The following is a 21,572-nucleotide window of genomic DNA, read 5'->3' as shown; positions in this document are numbered from 1 at the left end:
CCACATTCACTGGTGCTGGAACAAGGACGTTAAGGATGAAGCCTGGTGCCAGATGTGTGTTGTGATTTCCTATAATTCCTAAAACACTGCTGCTACATGATTGTGTGAACTTTTTCTGGGGCAGGCTGGCACCCAGCCGCAGTCTCTGAGCATTAGCAGCAGCACGGTCCCACAACGTTCCTTGGTGTGGCCAGCACCCAGCCATTTCTTGGTGAGACCCTCCACCAGAATGTCTGAGCAGGTCAAAGCCACAGTCCCTCAGAAGTGAGGGATTGGGAAACACAGCTGCATCTGAGATAAAACTCAGGAGGGAAGTGCCTCCTGGCAATATGACGGCTTGGTCATGGAGAATGTAAAAGCAGGGAGTGGACGGAAGCTGGAAGCAAAGGAGGGGTGCACAATTGTTTGTCAGGGAAAGCACAGAGTTCTGATATTAGAGATTGAATAGCTGGGTGGTACCATTTTCACCCCTCCTGGGCATGCACATACACAATTACAGGCGCCACAACAATCCACCACAGTAAGCTGAGTAGCACTATCTAGAGGAGAACAGAGCCGTTACACTAAGCCCTGCCTGACTGGGCCAACCTGGTTCTTCAGGAACAATACAAGTCTCTCTGCCTGCTTAATGTACAGACTATAAAGTGCATCATAGTTTGACTTCTAGGGGAAAATGATGTAATTTCAATCATATTTCAGTCTGTTTGCTGGTCGAACTATTCAATATTCTTTTTTGTCTTTTTTGTTTTTTTTCTTTTTCTTGAATACAGAAAGATAAAAAATTTATTTTTATTTTCAAATTTTATTAAAAATATTTTATTTTTTCTACTATACTTTTTACTTTTTGGTAAATTTTTCAAATTCTATTTTACTTCTATCATTTCATTTTATTCTATTTCATTGTATTCATTTTTCAAATTTTCAAACGTTTTTCTTTCTTTTTTTTACTCCCTTTTTTCTCTAATCTATCAAGCTCCTTTCAACAACCAGACCAAAACACACCTAGGATCTAGGACCTTTTTTTGATTTGTTTTTATTTTATTTGTTTGTGTGTGCTGTTTTTAATTTTTTAGTTTAAAATTTTTTTTTACCTTATTAATTCCTTTTCTTCTTCAAAATGACAATACAAAGGAATTCACCCCAAAAGAAAGAGCAGGAAGAAACCACAGCCAGGGACTTAATCAACACAGATAAAAGCAAGATGTCTGAACCAGAATTTAGAATCGCGGTAATAAGAATACAAACTGGGGTTGAAAATAGATTAGAATCCTTTTCTGTGGAGATACAAGAAGTAAAAGCTAGTCAGGATGAAATAAAAAATGCTACAACTGAGCTGCATTCTCGAATAGCAGCCACAGCAGCAAGAATGGATGAGGCAGAGCAGCAAATTAGTGATATAGAGGACAACTTGTGGAGAATAATGAAGCAGAAAAAAAGAGGGGACTAAAGCAAAAGAGCACAATTTAAGAATTAGAGAAATCAATGACTCATTAAAAAGGCACATCAGAATCATAGGGGTGCCAAAAGATGAAGAGAGAAAAATTGATAGAAGGGTTATGTGAGCAAATCATAGCAGGAAACTTTCCTAACCTGGGGAAAGACACAGACATCAAAATCCAGGAAGCAAAGAGGACTCCCATTAGATTCAACAAGAAAATGGCCATCAACAAGGCATATCATAGACAACTTCACAAAATACTCAGGCAAGGAAAGAATCATGAAAGTAGCAAGGGAAAAAAAGTCCTTAACCTACAAGGGAAGACAGATCAGGTTTGCAGCAGACCTATCCACAGAAACTTGGCAGGCCACAAAGGAGTGGCAGGATATATTCAATGTGCTGAATAAGAAAAATATGCAGCCAAGAATTCTTTATCCAGCAAGGCTGGCATTCAAAATAGAAGGAGAGATAAAAAGTTTCCCAGACAAACAAAAATTAAAGGAGTTCATAACTATTAAACCAGCCCTGAAAGAGATTTTAAAGGAGACACTCTGAGAGGAGAAAAGGTGGAAAAAAAAAAAAAGAAAAGAAGACCAAAAGCAAGACTAGAAAGGACCAGAGAACACCACCAGAAACCCCAACTCTATGGGCAACATAATGCCAATAAATTCATATCTTAAAGTACTCACTCTAAACGTCAATGGACTAAATGCTCCAATCAAAAGACATAGGGTAGCAGAATAGATAAGATAATAAGATCCATTTATATGATGTTTAAAACAAACCCACCGGAGACCTAAAGACACCTTCAGATTGAAAGTATGGGGATGGAGAACCATCTATCATGCTAATGGTCAACAAAAGAAAGCCGGAGTGGTCATACTTACTTCATACAATCTAGACTTTAAAATAAAGACTGTAGCAAGAGATGAAGAAGGGCACTATAGCATAATAAAGGGGTCTATCTACCAAGAAGATGTAACAATTGTAAACATTTATGCTTGAAATGTGGAACATCCAAATATATAAATCAATGAATCATAAACATAAAGAAACTCATTGGTAATAATACCATAATACTAAGGGACTCTAACACCCCACTTACAACAATGGACAGATCATCTAAACAGAAAATCAACAAGGAAACAACAGCTTTGAATGACACACTGGACCTGATGGACTTAACAGATATATGCAGAACATTTCATCCTAAAGCAGTGGAATATACATTCTTTTCCAGTGCACATGGAATGTTCTCCAGAATAGATCACATACTGAGACACAAATCAGCCCTCAATAAGTACAAAAAGATCGAGATCATACCATGCATATTTTCAGACCACAATACTTTGTAACTCGAAATCAACCACAAGAAAAAACGTGGAAAGATAACAAATACTTGGAGACTAAAGACCATCCTACTAAAGAATGAATGGGCTACAGGGCACCTGGGTGGCTCAGTCGGTTGAGCGTCCAACTTCGGCTCAGGTCATGATCTCACAGTTTATGGGTTCAAGCCCTGCGTCAGGCTCTGTGCTGACTGCTTGCTTGGAGCCTGGAGCCTGCTTCAGATTCTGTGTCTCCTTCTCTCTCTGCCCCTCCCCCGCTCATGCTTTGTCTCACTCTGTTTCTCAAAAATAAATAAATATTAAAAATTAAAAAAAAAAGAATGAATGGGCTAACCAAGAGTTAAAGAGGAAATTAAAAAATACATGGAAGCCCATGAAAATAACACTACAGCCCAAAACCTCTGGGATGCAGCTAAGGAGGACATAAGAGGGAAGTATATAGCAATCCAGGCCTTCCTAAAGAAGGAAGAAAGGTCACAGATACACAAACTAACTTTACACCTTAAAGAGCTGGATAAAGAACAGCAAATAAAACCAAAAACAGCAGAATAAAGGATAATAAAGATTAGAGCAGAAATCAATGCTATCAAAACCAAAAAAAAAAAAAAAAAAAAAAACCAATAGAACAGATCAATGAAACCAGAATCTTGTTCCTTGAAAGAATCAACAAAATTGATAAACACTTCTCCTTTGATCAAATAGAAAATGAAAAGGATCCAAAAAAATAAAATCAAGAATGAAAGAGGAGAGCTCACAACCAAAACAGCAGAAATAAAAACAATTATAAGGGAATATTTTCAACAATTATACACCAATAAAATGGGCAATCTGGAAAAAATGGACAAATTCCTAGAAACAGAAGAAATAGAAAATTTGAGCAGACCCATAACCAGTAAAGAAATAGAATTAGTAATCAAAAATCCCCCCAAAAACAAGAGTCTAGGACCAGATGGCCTTCCAGGGGAATTCTACCCAACATAAGGAAGAGTTAACACCTATTCTCTTAAAGGTGTTCCAAAAAATAGAAATGGAGGGAAAACTTCCAAACTCTTTCTATGAATCCAGCATTACCTTGATTCCAAAACCAGACAAAGACCCCACTAAAAAGAACTATAGAGCAGTTTCCCTGATGAACATGGATGCAAAAATCTTCCACGAGATACTAGCCAACTGGATCCAACAATACATTAAAAAAATTATTCATCACAACCAAGTGCGATTTATACCTGGGATGCAGGGCTGGTTCAATATCCGCAAAACAACCAATGTGATTCATTACATCAATAAAAGAAAGGACAAGAACCACATGAACTTCTCAATAGATGCAGAGAAAGCATTTGACAAAATACAGCATCCTTTCTGCTAAAAACCCTCAAGAAAGTAGAGATAGGAGAATCATACCTCGAGATCATAAAAGTCATATATGAAAGACCCACTGTTAATATCATCCTCAATGGGGAAAAACAGAGCTTCCCCCCTACGGTCACGAACAAGACAGTTCACTCTGGCCACTGTTATTCAACACAGTATTGGAAGTCTTAGCCTCAGCAATCAGACAACACAAAGAAATAAAAGGCATCCAAATTGGCCAGGAGGAGGTCAAACTTCCTCTCTTCACAGATGACATGATACTCTATCATGGAAAACCCAAAAGATTCCACAAAAGAAAACTGCTAGAACTGATCCATGAATTCAGCAAAGTTGCAGGATATAAAATCAATGCACAGAAGTCAGTTGCATTCCTACACCAATAATGAAGCAACAGAAAGAGAAATCAAGGAGTTGATCCCATTTACAATTGCACCAAAAACCATTAAATACCTAGGAATAAGTCTAACCAAAGACATGAAAAATCTATACACTGAAAACTATAGAAATCTTATGAAGGAAATTGAAGAAGATACAAAAAAATGGAAAAATATTCCATGCTCTTGGATAGGAAGAGCAAATATCATTAAAATGTCAATACTACCCAAAGCAATCTACATAATCAATGCAATACCTCTCAAGATACCACCAGTATTCTTCAAAGAGTGAGAAAAGAACAATCCTAAAATTTGTATGGAACCACAAAAGACCAGAAATAGCCAAAGCAATCTTGAAAAATAAAATCAAAGCAGGAGGCATCACAATCCCAGACTTCAAGCTGTATTACCAAGCTATAATTCTCAAGACAGTATGGTACTGGCACAAGAACAGACACTCAGATCAATGGAACAGAATAGAGCACCCAGAAATGTACCCAGAAACGTATGGCCAACTGATTTTTGACAAAGCAGGAAAGAATATCCAATGGAATAAAAACAATCTCTTCAGCAAGTGGTGCTGGGAAAACTGGACAGCGACATGCAGAAAAATGAACCTGGACCACTTTCTTACACCATACACAAAGATAAACTCAAAATGGATGAAAGACCTAAACGTAGGACAGGAAGCCATGAAAATCTTCAAGGGGAAAGCAGGCAAAACCTCTTTGACCTCAGCCTCAGCAGCTTCTTACTCAACGCTTTTCCGGAGGCAAGGGAAACAAAAGCAAAAATGAACTACTGGGACCTCATCAAAATAAAAGCTTCTGCACAGAGAAGGAAACAATCAACAAAACTAAAAGGCAACCAACAGAATGGGAGAAGATATTTGCAAATGACATATCAGATAAAGGGTCAGTATCCAAAACCTATAGAGAACTTATCAAAACTCAACACTCAAAAACAAATAATCCAGTGAAGAAATAGGCAAATGGCATGAATAAACACTTTTCCAAAGAAGACATCCAGATGGCCAACTGACACATAAAAACATGCTCAACATCACTCATCAGCCAGGAAATACAAATCAAAACCACATTGAGATAACACCTCACACCTGTCAGAATGGCTAACATTAGCAACTCAGACAACAACAGATGTTGGCGAGGATGTGGAGAAAGAGGATCTCTTTTGCACTGCTGGTGGGAATGCAAATTGGTGCAGCCACTTTGGAACACAGTATGGAGGTTCCTCAAAAAATTAAAAATCGAACCGCCCTATGACCCAGCAATTGCACTACTAGGTATTTATCCAAGGGATTCAGGTGTGCTGTTTCAAAGGGGCACAGGCACCCCAATGTTTAGAGCAGCACTATCGACAATAGACAAAGTATGGAAAGAGCCCAAATGTCCGTCAATGGATAAGTGGATAAAGAAGGTGTGGTATATGTATATAATGGTGTATTACTCGGCAATCAAAAGGAATGAAATCTTGCCACTTGCAACTACATGGATAGAACTAGAGAGTATTATGCTAAGCAAAATTAGTCAGAGAAAGACAAATATCATATGACTTCACTCATATGAGGACTTTAAGAGATGAACATAAGGGAAGGGAAGCAGAAATAATATAAAAATAGGGAGGGGGATGAAACAGAAGAGACTCATAAATATGGAGAACAAACAGAGGGTTACTGGAGGGGGTGTGGGAGGGGGGATGGGCTAATTGGGTAAGGGGCATTAAAAAATCTACTCCTGAAATCATTGTTGCACTATATGCTAACTTTCTTGTATGTAAATAAAAAATTAATTAAATAAAATATCATTTTCAATGGGGGTGGGGGGGTGAGGAAAGAGCCCAGTAATACTCAATACTCAATTCTACCTATTTTTTACCAGTTAGGAATATGGACTCCACCAGATCTACCCTTTTTGTTGTTGTTGTTAAAGACAAGCCAGCAATGTGGACTTTTCAGTAAAATCTGATGTTTTATAATTTGAGCACTAACTCATTAAAAACAAAAGAAAACAAAACAAAAGCATAGACAGGCCTAACAGAACATGGCTTCCTGTTTCAGTCCTGTGGGTGAAGAATAGATATGTATTGCTAGTATTGATCTGATGAGGCCGTTTCTGATCTATCACGATCTTCTAGTATCTTTTTGAGAATTTTTGCTAATATCAAATATTATACATCTAAAACACAATATGTCATGTTTTTCTACATAATATCCTCTTCCAATATATTTTTCAATAGTGTTATTTCCCAGTTCTCTAGGATGAAAATCTTATCATCTTTAATCCCTCCTTGTTCATCCCTGAGTCTACTAAATGCCAAACTCTTAAAGGTCTTCCCTTGGATTAGCAAAGTGAAAAGAACATGAGATTTGGAGTGCTTTAGGCCAATTCATTATTTCAAATTCTTCAACCCATTTTGCTTCAGTGCCTTTACATTTAAAATGAAGAAAACAAACTTATCTGTTAGGGTTGCTCTGAAGACAAAAGAGCTATTGCATGTGAAGTACCTAGTACACAGTAGGTGCTCAATAAATACCCATTGCACTTCCTGCCTTCTCTTTACTTGCCCTGTCACCTGTTTTTTTTATTCTTTTCTGATTCCACAGCTAACACACTGGTCCAGGCACGTAAGCTAATGTAATTTTAACTTGCCTCTTGCATGTGTTTCTTGGCTACCGACCATGTCAAGAAAGAAACATTACATAATATAGCTACTTTATACAGTTAAGGTTCTCAATTTCTTTGTAAATTATAATCCTCTGTAATCCTAAACTTCATGCACCCATGTTTTCACCCTGTCAGCTCACATAAAGATTGACACTTCGTATCCTTTCAGTTCAATGGCTCCAGCATTTCTTTAACACGTGGAGACCCTTACCATTTGAACCAAATGTCAATATCCATCATGTCCCTCAAGTCATACAAACCATCATCATCTGTACCCATATTTTCTTTTTTCTCTCTTATTAAAATGGAGGAAGCATGTCTGTTTCTCTCAAAGGTAACACCTTCACGCATTCTGTGAATTCTCTGTCCTTTTACTTTCAAGACTTGGAATTATTTTCTTCTAATTTCTTCTCATTAGTGTACAAATGTGCTCTAATGTCACTGATCTTAAAACAAACAAAATACTTATCCTGACCTCAAACTTCTCTCTAGTTTGTCTCATTTCTCAGACTTTCCTCACAGTATAACCTTTTAAGAAAGATGTGTATCTCCATTTTCTTTTCAATCTACTTCACTGGGTTTCCATGCTACTCCTCGTATCAGGGTCACTAATTACTTCCACATTAGCAAATACAATGGTCCCTCTGTCATTTTAGTCAATCTCTTGGTTTGCCACTCCCTCTTCTTAGATCACTTTCTGTTCTTTTCTAGCTTTTAAGACAATACCTGATTTCCTCCTCCTATACCCACAGCAGTCCTTTCTCTCCTTGTTCTCTTTCTAAATCTTTCAGCAGGTCCTTATCTCTTATCTCTCAAATCCACACCCTTAGCAAATCCTATTAACTTTACCTACAAAACTTAGTTTGAAATGTTTCTCTTTTTCTTCACTTCTATCAAACTAGTTGAAGCTACTAACTTCTCACCTGAATAACTACCATAGCCTCTAATCTCCTCACCTTCACTCTCCACTAGTCACAATGTATTCCCACACTTCAGCCAGAGTGGTATTTTTTAAAATATACATTATTTCACATCACCTGTTTTCCTTAAAATCCATCAGTGGCCCCTCATCTCACTTAAAATATAAAATCTGAAGTTCTTCCCTGGCTTACTTGACCTTGCATTATTTAGCCTCACTAAGTACCTACCTCTCCTACATCTTGTACCCCTCTTCCCCTTACTCAATACACCTCCACCTTCTTTCTGTTCATTGAACATGCTACATTCATTCTTGCCTTAGAGTATTCCTTCTGCCTGGAATGCTCTTGTCAGAACTGCATAGTTGACTCTTCTTTGTCACCCAAAACACAACGTAATTCCTCTGCTTTATTTCCATCATGGCACTCACTGTTACCTAACATTTTCTTTTAAAAATCACTTGCATTCTCTTTTTGCAGCAATGTAGATTCTGTGAAAATCAGAACTTGTAGGTCTTGCTCAATAATGTATCTCTGGTACCTAGTGTATATACATAATTGGTACTCAAGAAATGTTTGCTGGATGAATTAACAAATCAATCAATGAATATATTTTGCCTAAAATGTGTTTTTTATACCATTTCCAAAAATATTGGCAGTAAAAGTCAGCAAATGGGTTGCTTAATCAGATTTCAACAAGATTTGATATTGGGTAAAGGTAAGAAATAAATGATAGGATAAGTAAGACTTCAGTTGGAAGATTGTGAAACAGTTCAAAAAATGACTGGGCTACTATGGATGCCCTAGTTTCTCACTGATACATAAATAAGAGAAATTGATACTATAAACATTCAAACAGCAAAATATTTTAAACAAAAATAGAAAGCAGAGTATGATAACAATGATCTAAAATCTTCCACACATAAACTATGTTTTTCACAAATTTTTTCTTCATCTCACTGTCCCTTGAACCCCTACAGAATCCATTTACATCTTTATTTACTGGAAAAAAAGGTACACATTTGAATGCCAAAATAATTGTAATAAACTAACATATTTGGAGAAAGATGCTTCAGGCAAGAGATTAAACAAAGTCAAATTTTGATTACGTATGCATCACTCATGTGAAAGTGTCATTCTGGAGGTGGTTTTATATATTCAGATAAATTCCATACCTCTGGCACTGGAGGAGGGAGTGATGCACCATGAATATCTTTGAGGGAGTGATAGAATTAAAAAGGTCTCCCCCCCCCCCCTTTTATTTAAACCCAGGATCTTAGAAGAACCCCCCATAGATATATGTGAGGCTATTTATTCATGTAAAATGCCAAGGTTATGGATAATTCTTTGTGTCTGAAAGAGAAATACTTAAGGAATTATTTGTTAACGTGCGGTTCAAAAACTGAGGCAATTTTATTAAACAAGTGGTAGTTTTCATGTTCGCCATTTGTAAATTTAGGCCATGTTTAATCTAGGGCAAGGCTTTTCATATTTCTCAATCATGACAATTGTTTAATCAGCAACTATAGTCATACAAGTAGTGCCTTCCATTTTGAAAGATTCCTTGGAGTAGAAGAAAAAAGGATCAATTATCATCCAAGTTTTGATAAACTAAAGTTAGAATCATGAACTAGCATTTTGAAATTTGTATGCCCTAAAATATTTCTTCTGTGGCTCCTTTGATCTCATTAGATTTCTCACAACATAAGCAAGTGCCCTTGATTTCAAAGGCCTCAGGAAAACATGCCCTCAGACTGCTGAATCCTGGTTAGCAAATATCAGTGAATAAAAAGAAAAAAAGAATCAATTAAATTGAAGATATATGATACGTAAAACATTGGAGGACACTGTTTTTTTGCTTGTCCAGCATCCACTCTCCTCTTTTTCCATTAGAACCTTGACCTTCCTTTCAAGGGCATCTCTCTTTGTATATTACTTGGGGAGGAATGTGGAATTAGTATCTTGGACAAGCATCATGATTACACGGGGGTGTTCGGAGGTTGGGTTCCTCACAAGAGCAGCAGTGCGCGACCCATGCTGCTACCGTGCTGCGGATTCTGTGCAGCAATCCAGAGCTCTCTTGGTTCCTATCCTTTTCCCAGGTAAAGTTCTCCAGGCTCCTATTAAGTTAATGAGCCCCTGATATATTTCCAATAAATGTTCATCTTTACCTAAACTGGACAGTTGGTTTTGTGGCCTATAATTCAAAAAACAAAAACAAAAACAAAAAAAAATGAGACAACTATAAATCCATATTCAAAGAAAATCCCCGTCATTTGTTTACCAATTAATTTTTTTTGTGTGTGATTGTGCCACTGGATTTGTCTAAATTTCTATTAATGAAAAAATCAACTTTATCAAATATGTGCCCTTTCTTACCACATTAAGTCATTTCTGTTTACTCAAGAGTGATTTTTCATTTTACTGTTCTCATAGAGCTTTCAGATACTTTATGTTATTGGCTCCTCACCACACTCCTCAGAAATGAACAAGAACAAATTTGTTTGTACCTACTGGGAATGAAGAAGCTATGGTTCAAAGGGGTTAAATAATATGTCTGAAGGTACATAGCTAACTAGTATCAGAACTTGTGTTTAAACCTAGGCCCGCTTTCTCTAGACTTCTTTACATTGTTCCATTATTATGTGATAATAACCGGTGATTACAGTCACTATTCTGTTTGTCAGAACACTTTCTTCTATTGCTTATCATTGTTATCTATTTAAAAGGAATTTCAACTGAGTGAATCACAAAACATTAAGTTTGAAAGAAATTAAGTTTAGAGGATTTATTCCTCCTCCATCCCCATATATGTGAAAGTGCACGCCATGACATCCCTCTGTGGACTGTTTTAGAGTCAGAGAACACATTCCTTAATCTTCCTTAATTTGAGAAAATATTGTGACAGATTTACTTTATATGGTTAAAGTACATAATGGAAAACATTATGCTCAGTGAAAAAAAAGCCAGTCACCAAAGGCCCTATGTTGTATGATTACACTTAGATGAGATGTCCGAAATAGGCACAACCCTAGAGTTGTGAGAGTAAAACAAAAAATGGAGACTGCAGGGTATTAGGTCGTGAATTATGGAGAAGCCACAAAAATTACCGTACCTCATTTCAACTCCCAGAATCAGCATCAAAAATTAAACAAACCACCATTAAATGAGTTTTATTTTCTGTGTCCTAGGTTGATATGCTCTAATTTTTCCTGTCCTTCCTCACCTCTGGCCACCATCAAAGGTCATACTCTTTGATAAAATAAGTAACAACAAGTAGTTGCAGCAATAACTATTTTATGTCTAAACTAACAGACATATCAGAGGAAGCTATCTATGCTGATGTTTTATTACGATGATTAAGTATTTAGGCAGTATCTTAATACTGGTTAACACAACTGAAATGTACAAAAACTCGAGAGATGTAACTAAGTCTTAAATTTTGTTGGAAGGATCAAGTGGTGGTGGTAGTGGTGGCAGGTGTTGCTATTTCATAGAAGGTCAAAACTTCTTTGGTAAGGTGATGTCTGAACACAGACCTGAAGGAAATGAAGGCACAGGCCATGTGGAATGCTGGCAAAGGGAGGAGCAGGGGCCATGTCTCTAAGCAGAGGGCTCCTTGGCTTTAACGTGCAGGCTCAGGACAAACAGCTCCAACACAGTTGTCATAGCTCATTTGCCGGTCATTAACTTTGAGCTCTATTTTACCTGCTGGCTGCTGGCACAATTCAGGAGCATTTTTGTTGCTTGTTTATTTTCTGTAGAGTCAGTGAGGATTTTTGCTATTCATGGCCCAGTGACTGGAGCCACGCCATGACAAAATTTCCATCCATCTAAAATATCCCTCTTTGGTAAATTCCTGACTGCTTCAGGTTGTAGGATCAATGTTTCAGCTGCACAGCCCTGCGTGAGTGACCAACGTGGAGCAGTGGGCACCAAGCAATGGTTTTTTGTAATTATAATTTTTTTTATTATTAAGAAACATTTTTTAATGTTTCTTTATTTTTGAGAAAGAGAGAGAGAGACAGAGAGAGAGAGAGCGAGCTGGGGAGAGGCAGAGAGAGGGAGACAGAGGACCCAAAGTAGGCTCTGCTCTGTCAACACTCAGCCCATGTGGGGCTCCAACTCTCCTACTGTGAGATCATGACCTGAGCCGAAGTCAGAGGTTCAACTGACTGAGTCGCCCAGGCACCCCCACCAAACAATGTTTTTTAATGTAGCCCTTGCCTGGTCCCTGGCTCCCAAGCATCTGTCTGTTTCCCTGGAGAAGCAACTGATAGATATGTGGGCATTTTTTCTAGGATCTGTCAGCTTACTGACAATACTGTATATTAGATGTATATTGTTAAGAGCTTACTTTCATTTTTATTATATACCTTTGGGAACTTGAATTTAAGCAACTGCTTCATTGAAAACAAAATACTGAGGTAGTTGGATACTGGAGCTCAACTTCATGTATACTATGGATTATAAAGCTCAAAACTGATGTATTTGTATTGGGAAAATAATTACACACTTAGATTACAGAAAAATAACACTTTTAGTAATTTGCCTGCATTTCACAAAGTGTCATATCTTATTTTTAAAAGTGGTATGTGGTATATCCATGCAAAGGGATACTATTTGGCAATAAAAAGGGATGAAGTACTGGTACATGCTACAAGGTCAATGAAACTAGAAAACATTATGCTCAGCGAAAAAAGCCAGTCACAAAAGGCCCTATGTTGTGTGATTACACTTAGATGAGATGTCCAAAATAGGCACAACCATAAAGAAATTTCCAGGGACTAGGGGAAGCAAAGAATGAGGAGTGACTGCTAACAGGTAGGGTGCGTTTTGAGGGTATGATTAATATTTTCTAGGATTAGACAGTGGTGATGGTATTAGAATTCTGCGAATATAATAAAAGCACTAAATTGTATATTTTGGGAGGGCGAATTTGATAGGTATGTAAATTATATCTCAATAAAACTGCTTTTTTTTAAGAGTGTAGGTTTACTGCCTACCTTTTCTTGTGAAAGAATGCCATTTATTCTGTGTTTATGAATGTTTTCCACTTTGGCTGTGAAAGCATTCTTTTACAGTAAAATAATAAAAGTCTTGTATGAGACTTTAAAATGTTTATTTAGCAAGAAAGAGAATGTCAGTTGCCATGTTTTGCTGGATTTTGAAATCCAGAAGTGAGGAATCAACTGATGTGGGTCAGGCTGGGGAAACAGGCCGCATGGAGACATTGTCAATATGCCTCCAGATAATCAGCAAGGTTTAAGAATGTAAAGTTTAATATTCAAATGAATATTTGTTTCTTTGGCCTTCTTGCTAATTATTTTATAATAGTTGTATCATTAAATGTTGTATGATGATAACTGTTTTGTGACCTTCTGAATGTTTTATGGTATTTTGATAGAAAGCTAGAACCTATCCTTTCTCGTATTTAAATCTCATATTTTCTAAGTAAAATGCTCATGACCTTCAATTTCAAATGTCTTGGAAGACTGGAAATTTCCAGGATTAGCTTTGATAGTACTACACAATTAGGGCTATCCTTATCTTCTATTCATTATGAGCCAATAGTTTTTTGTAAGCTATAGAAACCTAGATCAAGATTAATTCAGATGTCATATTCCTCTTACCCATGGAGGTTTTTATTTTTTTTAATTTTTATTTATTGATTTATTTTTACCTATATGAGCATAATAAAATTTCCTTATTTTATCCTTGTACATACAGTTGCCATGACTACTGGGGGGAAAACAAGGTTAAGTTCTAGGCAAGTCCTCTGGTAGTTTTGTACTATCATTTTGTTTTTAAAATTTTAATTATTTGTTTCTCAGCAATCAGGGACATGATCTTGTCTTCTGGTTCTAATTCTCAACTCTGGGTAGATGACTCTTAAATCCATCTCCAACTCTGACCTCTCTCCTGAGTTCTTTCACATTTTGTTTATTCCTCTGTGGAATATTTCCACACGGACAGATATTTTTTTAATTGATGTATCAATGTCTAAAGCCAAGCTAATAATTAGAATGTGTCCAGAATATTGCAACCAAGATGGTGAAGCATTTAGAAAGCATGTCTTTGAAAAATGTCAAAGAAATTTGGAAACTTGCCTTGGAAAAATAGAACTCTAAGGCAAAGCATATGAATGCCTTTCAAATACTTGAAGGCTCAAGCATAGTTCCTTGTCCAGAGAAGGCATGCCTTAATAATCTTTGTATCACACCAAGTACCTCACCCAGTTTTAGATGGATGAATATGGGTAAACATCATTAACATATTGTTGAACATTCTAATAACCAGAACTTTCTAATAATACACTTATTTGCTTCTTAATTTAATGATTTCTTTCACTAATAGAAATGTTCATGAAGAGGTTGGATGAGTGTTGCAAGAGCAACAAAAAGTTAACATTTCTGCACTGGGTGGAAAGTTAGACTAGTTGACTGTGGATACCTAAAGGGCAGTGCTTCCTTCCAACACTCACTGGACACCAAGAAAAACTTTTGTTCATTTGTGCACTGAACTTTTGACTTGTTGTTACTGCAGCATAACCTATTCTACCCTAATGAATACACAGATTTGGTAATAGTTTTCGACAGGAATCTAACATCCTATGTGGGCTAAGAGAAGTTAATTAACTTTCCTGGCCTGGATTTGCTTATTAGTAATAATTGAGGGCTAAATAAAATAATCTCCAAGGTTGCTCCTACTTAAAAATAATACAACATTGTGATTCTGTGAATCAAAGAAATTTTCTGGGAAAACAGTGATGCTATCACAAACCTGCTGGTGCAGCTGGTAGAGTCAAAAACCTATCGCCCATTGTAGTCCGGGAATTGTTTTCCTAGAAGCTGTCTTCGGAACTTTCAGGCAGAGATAAAGTCATGCCACAACAGTTTTTGTTAGAGAGCCAATGCCCAGAACTACCTTGAGATGTTACAAAATCTTACTTTTCTTTTACTCAGGGTAATTAACATGGGAATTTTCCTTCATCTGTGAGCGGAGAATAATGAATACGGATTATTGAATATTTTTCTATTCAAGGTGTTCCACATACATTATCTCACCAATACTCATCTATTTATCTACCTGTTATCTGTCATCTATCTCACTACTAGTAACCTCTATTATTTTCCCAGTTTTGCTAAAGATGAAACTGAGACTCCCAGAAAATAAAATATCTTCTCAACCAAAAAGCAGTGCTACGATCTAATCCCAGGTTTGTCTGGGTCCAAAGGTCAGGTTCTTAACCTGTAAAATATTTCAAGAGTAGGTTGTAAGTTTTAATATGAAGAAAATTTTGTAGGTAGGGTGCTTCAGATTTAGTTCCATCCTCTTTTATATATGGTTAAATTGACCTCACCTACCAAAATCACTCTCTATATCTTTCAATTTTGGTCACATAATAACTTTTCCAAAATTATTTCTTTTCTCTTTTTTAGAGTTCTCCTTCAGTTTCAAGAAGTTTCTCAGCAGTTTTTCTCCTTATTGTTTTTTTTTTTTTTTTTTTTTTTTACTTTTGCCTTCCCATACTACTTTGTATATAATATACACCTGTTATGGTCTATCACTCTGTCTATAATTTTAAGTTCCTGGTTCAAAATAGAAAGCAAAACAGTACTAAATTATAAGCTGTGTGGGTTTTCTATCACTGTGTGAAAGACATGTCATTTTGTATTTTTACCTTTTACTACAGAAAATTAAGTAACACAGATTGAACTATTCTTAATCAAAAAACTTCCTGTTCTTTCACTTCTATTTTTGCATCTTTTCTGACAGTTTTGACATACCTTTTTCTAATGTCATTAACATTGACACTGTTCTATACCTGTTGTGTAACATCTTACAATAGAAATTCTTGGCCAGCTAGAAAATTCTCAGTATAGAATATCAGAAAGAAAAAAAAAATTAAAACATTTGCAAAAGGTAATTCTTACCATAATGTAAAATCAAAAATACAAATAGCTATCTCATTTACTCAACAAATTTGAAGTCACCATGGTAACAATGCCAAGGAAACACAAAGAAAACAATAAAATAAGATGGCAGACAAATAGGGTTTCATTTCATTTAACTTTGAAGATTAAACTCCCTAGAGATTCAATACTTTGTTTACAAATCCTTAAAAACTTTGTAAATTGTCTGATTAACAGCAACTTTTCCTCACGAAGCAATGACTGCATAACATTTTGTTTTGAAGTGTGCATTGTGGTAATCTCCCTAGAGTCCTTGCATCCCTTCCCTTTTTGCTTTGTGTTTCAGCCGGCAATCACAAATCCACAGAGGTGGCTCATCGTTGTTTAACTCAATCAAAGTAATCTCATTTTTCTTGCCATAGTGGATTTCACAGCAAAGGGATTGGATCAGCAATGAACATGTAACACAGTTAAGGCCAATGAGACCTAAGAACAAATAAGGACTTTCTTGCTCTTCTCAGAAAGAGAGAGTTTTTATTTCTTAACTTCTTATTTTTCTAATATGCACAAATATATCCATGTACTATTATGATCATATCTCAATGTCAGATAATTTAGAACATATCTCAATATCAAATACATTAGAAGAAAGTAACACAGGACTGTTTTAGCAACAACTTTGAATTTGGAAACTCAAAGAAACCTTGAGAGATTATGTGAAAAATATTTGAAATATATAAAGCATACCAACAATTTTTCCTCAATTCAATACACTGGGAAATTACATTGAGTCTTTGGTTCACTTGTATTATTATTTTTTGTTTATTTATTTATCTTGAGAGAGAAAGAGCACAAGAGGGTAAGTGGCAGAGACAGAGGGAAAGAGAGAGAGAATCCCAAGCAGGCTCTGCACCATTGGCTGCAGAGCCCAATGTGGGGCTCGAACTCCTGAACTGTAAGATCATGACCTGAGCCAAAATCAAAAGCCAGACACTTAATCAACTTAGCCACCTAATTTATATGTATTGTTAATCCAAGCTCACTTAGGCTCCTAGTTACTTACTTGATATGTAAGCTCTCTAATGACATTATCTGCTTAATGCATCAAGTCAAACAATGCTGTGCAACTCTCAACACCTTTCCTAATCTGGGTCTTCCCTGCTCTCTCTCTTCTACCTACATATTGTTGACACTCCCTCACATGTAACTGCAGCTCTAGACTCATCACAGTTCTGCTGTTACTCTCATCTCCCTCTCCATATATACCATCTCAATTTTTGCATCTATACCTTTTGGTCAAGCCCTCTCACTCCACCTGCAAGGATGAAACTCCTCTAGCACGGTATTTGACTCCTTGGCTCTGATTACACGCTATCATGCTTTTGCTTCTAATGCTTCAGTTTTCTCTGTAATTAGGTTGTTAGATCCTTAAGAGTAAGGATTGAGATTTATGTCTCTTGTATCCCCCTATAGCCTCAAACACTGTGTAATAAGAATAGACACTAAATAAAAACTTGCTTGATTAATAAACCATGTTTTGGGGCACCTGGGTGGCTCAGTAGGAGAAACATCTGACTTCAGCTCAGGTCATGATCTCACGGTTTGTGAGTTCAAGCCCTGGAGCCTGCTTGGGATTCTCTCTCTCCCTCTTTCTCTCTGCCTCTCCCCCCCAACCCCAACCCCTTCTCAAAATAAATAAATAAACTTAAAAAAAGTAAACCATGCTTTTACTATTTGTTTTATGGAAACTGTTGCATGGATCTAGAAAATGATTTTAAATAACTAGTTGGCTTAGGGGTGTCAAGATTTAACAAACAAAAATACAGGATGCCAAGATAAATAACCCCTTTTTTTAGTATATCAAATGCAATATTTAGAGCATAATTATACCACAAATTTTCTGATTTTTAGTTAAAAATTCAAATTTCATGGGATGTCCTTTACTTAATCTGGCAATCTTATATTAGCCCACTCTAAAAAAAACACTTGTACTTGTTTTTCTAAATTCAAGCTAAATGTCACATTTATGAATCATTTAAACCTTACACAGTTTTGCTAATCAAGTTCTGTAATACACGAAGTTCTCTGCATTGTTTTACCTAGCGGCAACAACAAAGAGATTGAATATCCATTATGTGAAAGTCACCATGCATGTTCCTGTACAGGGAGGCAAAGATGAATAAGGTGCCATCTCTGTTCTCAAGAAGTTCATATTCTTTGGGAGAAAAAGCTCAGCTCATGCCAGTCTCTATTCGATGTTCATGTACATGCTAATCTATATAGTTAAAACTTCCTTTAGGACTGACCCACACCTCCTGACCAAAGATCCAAGACGACACTATATACTTTGATTGTCAAAAATGAAGTATTTTGGTTTTGAAGTACACATTAAATAGTTCCTGTCTCTGAAGTATTATATAAACACCATAATTCATAATCCTAAGTGGAAACAACTAATCATAATTTGTTTTGATCAGCATATTATTCTCAGAATTTGATAATGAAGCTAGCTTTTATTATGGAAGGTTCTTTTTCTGGTTTCTAGGTATTTAATATGCATTTTTTAAGCATAAGCAATGGAAATGTATTGCAAGACATTTTTTTGTTTCCCTTTGAGCCATGGTGTAAATCCTTCACAGATAAATGCCATACCAACTACTTAATATGAGTCACTTATTTAGATGATCATTAATATACAATGATTTAGATTTTGAAACTCTCTGCTGTGTGGTTTTGGTCTGCGTTAGCTACTCTCTTATCATCCAATCTTTTCTGCGGTAGAGAACAAGGGCATTTTCTTTGCATAGCATAATGTCATAATGGCAATGTGTATGTATGTGTGTGTGCACAAAGTTTGATATTAGTTAAAATTTTTAGCTACACTGTGCTTATACTTGTATGTCATATAAATCCAGTAATGTCTATAATAATCAAAGATTCAAAATTCCGGAAACAACAGCATGGTTTTCATAATAGTAGTGTGTGTGTGTGTGTGTGTGTGTGTGCGTGCGTGTGTGTGTGTAAAAGTATTTCCTAGACTTAGAACATACAATTCAAAGTTTTAAAACAATGTTACCTTAACATACAACATATAAATTATAGTTCTAGAATGGAGTGTCATGTTTTTCCTTTCTTTTCCAAACCTAACTATTGATCTCAGTGCACCAATATTGATCTAAATGCCTAATTCATAAAATGATGATTTCCATGGAGTTCAATTGGTTATAAGCATATCATGTGAAATGACAAATGGAGTGGTATTAAAAGGTAAAAAGAATATTGGGGAAAGTTATATCAGTTTGAACAATTTGTCAATTTTCCAGATAGAAGGCTATAGCTAACATCATTAGTAAAGTCTTTGAAATTATGAAATACTCATTTACAGTATATATACTTTAGGTTTTGTCAAAAATTACCTTAGGTAGTTCTTCAATTTGATTGGCATCTAGATAAAGCTCCTCTAATGTCCGCTCAAAGTTAAAGACCTCCTTTGGCACCTGCTGAAGGCTGCAGTGGGAGTAGTCTAAAACTGAGATGATTTCTTCTTCACCTCGGAAACATCGGCACGGCACCAGTCGGCCGATGATTTTCCGTTTGGTGGTCATCTCCAGGCACTGCACTAGAGAAAAAGAGAAAAACAATCTGCTTAGTTGTCTACCTTTGAAGGGAATTCCTGTAATATTTAAAGCCTTAGAAATTTACTTTTAGTATAAATTTCATAATTATGTGATGCTTTAAAATTTATATAAAAAGTGCGCATTATATTATTAACACTTGAACAGCCCTGTATGGTATGTAAGCTATAGGTTTTATTCCCATTTAACGACAAAGAGATGGAATTCACAGAAGTTAAGAGATTTCCCAACATCACGCAGCTTTGGAATGGCAGAATCTAGTCAGAACACAATCCTGACTCTGTACAATGCAATCACCATACTTACATTCTCATTTGACACACGAATCAGTATTTTTTAATTTTACGCATATTACACTACAGAACACAAACATCTGTAATTTGTTGAATAAAACTATATTTTTTCCATTTCCACCAAAATATTCAAGTTTCATTCCTAAGGTTTATGATAACCTCTTTTTTACCCACAAATTCATTCCATTAGTGAACATACATTTATTAAATAACCACTATGTTCCAGGCATTGATGTAGTTAGTGGGATAGAGTGATAAATTGAACAAAGTCCCTGTTTTCATGAAGCTTCTATTGTACTGGAACTACAGATTAGAGTTAGATTGGTTATTTGCTTCAGAATGAGAACCTAGCTTTATGAATCCTATGATTTCACTGGGAGAAAACAGGTTGCAATCATGGCAGGAATTCCTGTAACATCTTTGTCTAGATTAAACTGGCCAAATGCCATAAAATCTTGCACAGGCCTGTGCCATTTATAACATGCCATTATAACACTTTATCAAATTTATTAACTTTCATGTCATTCTTCTAGAATGTAAGTCTCTTGAGAGTAGAACAGTGTTTTATTTGTTTTGTATTTGTCTTGATGCTTGACATATGGTAGATGAATTTATTCCATAATAAATGTAGAATAAACAAATGAATTCATGAATGAATAAATGAATAAATTTAGGACCTCCCTCCCTCCCGCCCAACCACCATCAGCTATGGATAATTTGCTTGAAGCACTTCTCATTCTGACTAAAAGGTCACTATCTCTGTGAATGTCTCTCCAGGAAGAATGATTACAGTCTTCCTCTGAGTTCTCAGAGCACTAATCATATTTCTTCCCAATTACATGTTCTATTTCCCCACTAGGTGAGTTCTCTGAGGAGAAGTTCTTGTCTTACTCATCTTTGAATTCACGGACACAGTACAGTTTGCCAGCTGCAGAGTAATACTAAATGAACATTAACTTGAAACATGCAAATTTTGGTTCATTTATTTGACTTACCAGCATAAGTTTATTGCTAGAAAGTAGTGATAGTTTATAAAAACAATATAGAATTTTGCTTTTTATTTATTTAAGTTTATTTATTTATTTTGAGAGACAGAGAGAGAGGCAGAGAGAGAGAGGGAGAGAGAGAAAATCCCAAGCAGGCTCTGCCCTGTGGGCACAGAGTCCAATGTGGGGCTCAAACTCACGAACTGTGAGATCATGACCTGAGCTGAAGTTGGACACTTAGCCAACAGTCACCCAGGTGCCCCAGAATTTTGCTTTTTAAATTGCTCAGGTTAAATCCTATTTGGAGGAAAATGAGTAGAAAATGTTTAGGAGATGTTGGACATTCAGCCCAAGTTTTAACTTATGAAATTAATAAAATGAAATTTAGGGGACAGGTTTATGAGTTAGAATTTACAGATGGTTATCTGCCTTTGGTATTGTGTAGAAGGCCAACTACAAACATTAAAAAAAATGACCTTTCTTTTTTTTTCCCAATATATGAAATTTATTGTCAAATTGGTTTCCATACAACACCCAGTGCTCATCCCAAAAGGTGCCCTCCTCAATACCCATCACCCACCCTCCCCTCCCTCCCACCCCCCATCAACC

The 21,572-nt window shown here is 36.2% G+C and overlaps 1 protein-coding gene across 8 annotated transcripts in view; it reads right to left on the bottom strand.

Moving 5' to 3' along the window:
* Positions 1 to 21,572, bottom strand: part of LRRC7 (leucine rich repeat containing 7) — a 550,975-nt gene that overhangs the window by 334,978 nt on the left and 194,425 nt on the right. For all 8 annotated transcript variants that reach the window (XR_008294946.1, XM_053214212.1, XM_027058879.2 and 5 more), the window contains one exon: positions 19,466 to 19,668. Coding sequence is in view for 7 of the 8 variants with exons in the window: in XM_053214212.1 (XP_053070187.1) it covers positions 19,466 to 19,668 (203 nt within the window). In the remaining variant the exon portion in view is untranslated. The remainder of the gene's footprint in view (positions 1 to 19,465; positions 19,669 to 21,572) is intronic.

This window comes from Acinonyx jubatus, chromosome C1 (assembly GCF_027475565.1).
Source record: "Acinonyx jubatus isolate Ajub_Pintada_27869175 chromosome C1, VMU_Ajub_asm_v1.0, whole genome shotgun sequence".
NCBI classification, from domain to species: Eukaryota; Metazoa; Chordata; class Mammalia; order Carnivora; family Felidae; genus Acinonyx; species Acinonyx jubatus.
Note: the sequence above shows the minus strand (reverse complement) of the source record. Positions and strands in the feature narration are given on the sequence as shown.